This window comes from Cyprinodon variegatus, unplaced genomic scaffold, assembly GCF_000732505.1.
Source record: "Cyprinodon variegatus isolate N-32 unplaced genomic scaffold, C_variegatus-1.0 Scaffold36, whole genome shotgun sequence".
NCBI lineage: Eukaryota > Metazoa > Chordata > Actinopteri > Cyprinodontiformes > Cyprinodontidae > Cyprinodon > Cyprinodon variegatus.
The window spans coordinates 333,783-339,100 of record NW_015150489.1 but is presented as its reverse complement, the minus strand read 5'-3'; the positions used below and the strand labels follow the sequence as shown (position 1 = coordinate 339,100).

Here is a 5,318-nt window from a genome sequence, read left to right as displayed (position 1 = left end):
TATATATATATATATATATATATATATATATATATATATATATAAATACCCATGTTAATACCCTGTGCAATAACCCTGTATAATACCCCCCATGCACCTTTTCCTCCTTTTGGCACCTTCTTCTTCTTTTTGACTATTGAGTCGACGTAACGAGTACATTTCTCCAGCGTGAGATCAATTAAATCAATCAATCAATAAAAACAAAGGTTTACTGTGAAACAGATGTTTCTGCAGTAGATGCAGGGATGGACACATTTAACCGCACTACTGGACAGGCTGATGAAGATTCTCAGTCATCCAGGTCAAAGTCATTCCAAAAAAGTAGTTTGGGCTACTCTATAAAGCTTGGAACTCAACGCTAATTCTGACATTTTGAATTGAAAAAGCTTCCTGAATGGGAAACGAAATGTCTTCAAACTTGAAAACAAAGTCGAGCTGATTGTTTTGTAACTATTATGGAATGACGCACTGCTGGATGTACGGTAAGATGGATCGACAGAGGGATGAAAATGGCCTCTGATGGAGAAGGGGATAAAATTGTACAAACAAGCTTTAAATTCATATCTTATTTAGTAGTTGTTAACCCTCTGTGTGCCTTAGTAATTACCCCAAATCATCTAATGACTTAGACTCTCCTGATGGTGAACTGTGCACATAGAGCCCACACCTTCTTGGTTTTTAAGGCTTGATAGAAGCTCTTTTCACTGCAATATCAAACCACAAACTTATCCAAATGCTCCTTACCAAGTGCACAGCATGCTCTTAAGGCTGCCTGCAAGTGTTCACATTACATTTAGGTGCAAACACTTTACATCTTAATGTATTTCAGCTGAACATGAAAATGTCATATTGGACCTTTAAGTTCTTGGAATTTAAATCCACTTTAGAAATGAATGGAAATAATCTGATCCTAGAAAATGTAAGTAGACCAAGAGATCAACCTTTCCCCTCCTTTTCCATCTGCAGTCACCTTGTCTATTCAAAGCTTTCCTGCACCACTTAGAATCCTGGAGAAGTTATGTGACGGTAAAGTATGTATACTTTTGTGCATTTGGAGAAAAAGAAACGATACAAATGCATCTTTGTGCGCCCGAGTGGTTAAGGCTTTTTCTCCAACAAGAAGGAGGCCAATAGGGGAGCAGAGCCAACAGGTGGAGCGTGGGTAAAGGAAGAACTTTTTGCATTTTTATAAAGATCAGCATCTCTGTTTTTGAAACGGTGACACTGCAAAAATGTCTTGGTAGAGGCTGAACTGTTGCCCAATATGAACAAATATTCACGCTCCCAATTCAAACCTCCTGCTGACAAACAGACACAAAATTGTATAAGCTACGTAGATTCACAGCTGCACAAAAGGTATGGATGTGATATTAATAAAAAATATATATTTATAAGATTTTACCCCGATATCAGGAAGTTGTATTTCTCCTTTTCATATCAAGAGAAACTGTAAGCATTCATTGTTGCCCTTTAACCGAAATATGCAACCAAAAGCTCTGTCATGTGGCTCTATAATTAAATCTTAGTGGTTAAAACAGGAAGTGCCAAAGGAACCTACAACAAATGGTCAGAATCCTGAAGGCCCTGAACATTTAAGACAGGAGGAGGTACCACAGTTGGTTTCCTTTACCTCTCGTTCCCTTTCTTTGAGTTCTGCTTCAGTTTCTTTTACTTTGTTTACGAACATTTGCCGCATTTCTTCCTCTTTTCGCTGCAGGTCTCCTAGAAACTCTTTCCTTTTGGCCTCATACGTTTCTTGAAGACTGCAGGAACGAAAAGAGCAGACGAAAAATAGAAATGTTATTGTTTCTAAACAATAGAGATTGACATTTGAGACACTCTGTGGTTTTTCTCCCTCTCTGCTTCTCTGCAGACTCAGTTAGCGAGATTCTCTTGGTCTACCTGAAAGGCTGGCTGTCTGGGTCTGTATCTTTAAAGCCCATCTCCTCCAGCTTGCAGCGCCGGTACAGCTCATAGTGGCGAGCGTGTGTTTGCTCCCTCAGATCCTCCATGTTGACTCGGATCAGCATCTCTCGCAGCTTTACAAAGTCACAGTGGCTCTCGTTTTCAACTAAAGGAGAAAAGAAGCAAACATCACATTTAGCACAAAGAGGGTTATTTTTAATACAAGTTACATCAAACGCCAAATTGTTTTTTAGATCTTATTCATATAACTTAGCTTTGTTTAAAATTCAGGCAATATAGACTTATGTAAAAGGAAAACTTATTTTCTTTTAATTCTTTAAGTCAAATAAATAATAGAAAAAGTGAAATTGATTCATGTTATATAGCTGGAGGTGATTTGTTTTAGTTTTCCTTTATCTTTGCACACATAGAAACTGAAAGGTGTCCATTCCTGGCTCAAGATCATAACAATCTAGAATCTTCTACAGATTTTCGCCATGTACTGCCCTTTATTTATCTTCATCAGTATCCCCCCCACTCTTCAGCTATGGAAATACAGAAAATTTGAATAAAAAATGTTACTTGCAGCTATTCCCCAAAAATGGAAAAGCAAAGCACTAAATATTGAAATGTATTGATAAGTTTGCATGTCTTTTTTGCGTGTCTCTTGTGGTTTTACTCCTTGCAGGGCAAACAGTAGGAAGTGTTTTCTGACAGACGGACAGTAGGCGAGAAGAAACTGGTTCTGCTCTAAGCAGCATTTCTATTCTGCTGAAGCCTTTAATCAGGGGGACCATCAGTCAAGCAAAACATATGAACTGATCTGGAAGAGTCAGAGTCCTTTCTGATAAAGTTAGAGCTCAGTATGGTTTTATTGGAATTAAATGCACATAGTGGTTAAAACTTTCTTATTCAAGGCTGCTTCAGATACAAAATAATTTCAATAAAACAACGGTGGGCAGGACACCATCCAGGATCCTACTTCGCTCCAATAGTTGATGGTCCTACCCCCAAAAATTCATGGCGGTAAAATCCAGTCTGCATTTTCATTCACATCAGAAATCAAACTTGAGCCAGAAGGAAACAAAAAGCTTTGAATGTTTTCCTTTTTTCCCCTCAGAGTAAGAAGATCAGGGTTTAGCTGTAAAAAAGCTCCGTTTCAGAGGCCGCACTAAAAAGGACCGCAGTAAGAGGACAATCTAAAAAGATGGGCTGAATCACTAATCAGAGTCAATGACCCTCACATCTTTACCCAACCGCCGTGTCTGTAGACTATAAGCAGGACTCCAAGTATCATGAACAGCTCACTTGCCCATGTAGGGGGTGGATGGGGGGGTTCTGTTTAAATGCCACCAGAAACGGAAAGCCTTGAACATGGAGAGGTGACCAAATGACCTTTAACCTACCCTTTAAAAATCCTAATAGTCAGAATATTTAACCTTGACTTGTGAGAAACAATAGAAAAGAAGCAAACTGGTAAATTACTGAACAGACAAAACAAGAATGTGACAGATCGACCCAAACAGACTCTTTAATGTTAACAATAAAGAAAAAATACAAAAAAACCCCAGAGACCCCAAATTCATAATAAAAACATCATACAAAAAAACACTACAGATTTTGTTGGCTAGCACCCCGTAAGTGGTAAAAGGAAAAAACAAGGTACAGGAAAAAAAAAAAAAAAACAGCAGCTTTATGGAGGCGCTAAGAGTTCTGAAACTGCCTGTTTATCGGCTTTTTAATAACCTCTCTGTTCTGGCCTCCTACTGAGGGCTAAATAAAGGCCAATCCTCTGACTGGCTGCAGATCAGAGCACCGAAGCAAGGAAATCTGCTGACACAGAGGAGGCTTTTTACCCCTGTGCTAACATGCATCCTGGGTGATCCAATCACACATGAAGACTTCAAACTACTGAAAGTGAAAACTAAGGAACGAGAGAGGAAGGAATTTACACCAGTGACCGCATCCAACATTTAAAGGACCACCTGCTGACGCGATACGAGTCAATGCAAGAATCATAGTATCAACAGTGTAGTCATGATTCTCAATCGTTGTCTTTTATTCCTCAGAGTAAAATTGTAAAACAAAGCTTACTATAGTTATATTAAACACTGTTTATTTACGAAGTAGAAGAGGAATTTCACTAATTCCTCACATGATCACAATTTCACAAACAGTCTGAGTAGAAATACCCTCAGCAAATCTTACAGCCATAACAAGGCTTCTATAAATGTAATTCTATATTTCTAATTCTGATGCTGCTCTTAGTAGAATTAGTGGAGTTCATTTAAACTGGCTAATATCTGACATCGGTCCAGCTTGTAAACCTAACTTTCAATAGGGCAGAGGAAAGCTCCCCTAAGGCTTTATCTTTTCCTCCTTTATGCTTTGCTTAAAACAGTTTTACTTGAATTTGGGAAAAAAACATCCCATTGTAACACAGGTATTCACTAAAAGCATCTATACTCTGAAAAGTATCAGTACTCAAACACTGTATCCAGATAATACAAGTATTGTTTGAATATTTTTGCTATTTTTAAATTATTCTCATCCTAAAAGGAAAAACACCTCAAAGGACCTTAAAATATTGCCAAATGGTGTTATATCTGGGTTATTCATCTTGCATGATTTGCACACTTATTTAAAGGTATAGTGCAGGTAACTGCGAATCTTTTGGAAAGTAAGCGTGTATGAGTGATGCAAAGAGCAACTTTTCAACAGAGCGTGCACGAGGAGAAATAGGCTCGTGGACGCTCTCGCATGCATTTGATAGGCGTTCCCTCGTAGGGGCGGGTACAGGGTTGAGCATGTGCATGTTTTTTTTTAAATGGAGAGGGCGAGTCTTCTCAAAAATTCATGAAAATCCTCCACTATACCTTTATAATTGAAAAGAAGAATCTTTCATGTTAGAAATATATTTATGTGGCATTTTTTAGTCCCCAATTCATCAGAAATGGTGTCAGGTATCAAATAGTGTCTGGATGTCATTTCCAATTAACATGAACTCAGAATAAAATTAAAATCAAACCAGCAGCTTAGAGTTTAAAATAGGTTTGCAGCTGTCCAGATGGTTATGGCAGATTTGTCCTGGAGAAAAGTTGTTTGATCAGAGAAAACAAATAACTGAGCTGTTTGGCTATAGGAGACGAATAGTTTGAAGGAGTAAAAGCAAGGCTTTGCAATCTAACACCAATGCACCAATGCTAAAACACGACATTGGTAGCATCAAACGGAGGGTCTGTTTCACTGCACAATAGGTGGAATGATACAGCTAGTTCACTGTCTTATGATTTGACTTTATCTTAAAGTCCATTAGGGATGGAATGGTTTATGAAAACCGTCCGAACCGCTCGGTTCAACTGTCTCGGTTCGATTAGCGTGTGTTGCGTTCGGTTCATGCTCTGCTCCTTTTT

At 38.4% G+C, this 5,318-nt stretch overlaps 1 protein-coding gene across 2 annotated transcripts in view; it reads right to left on the bottom strand.

The window, feature by feature from the left end:
* Window positions 1-5,318, bottom strand: part of LOC107104784 (septin-8-A) — a 51,294-nt gene that overhangs the window by 12,123 nt on the left and 33,853 nt on the right. For both annotated transcript variants that reach the window (XM_015404874.1, XM_015404882.1), the window contains exons 7-8: window positions 1,903-2,071; window positions 1,631-1,763 (exon numbers count right to left, since the gene is read on the bottom strand). In XM_015404874.1, the coding sequence (XP_015260360.1) occupies window positions 1,631-1,763; window positions 1,903-2,071 (302 nt within the window). The remainder of the gene's footprint in view (window positions 1-1,630; window positions 1,764-1,902; window positions 2,072-5,318) is intronic.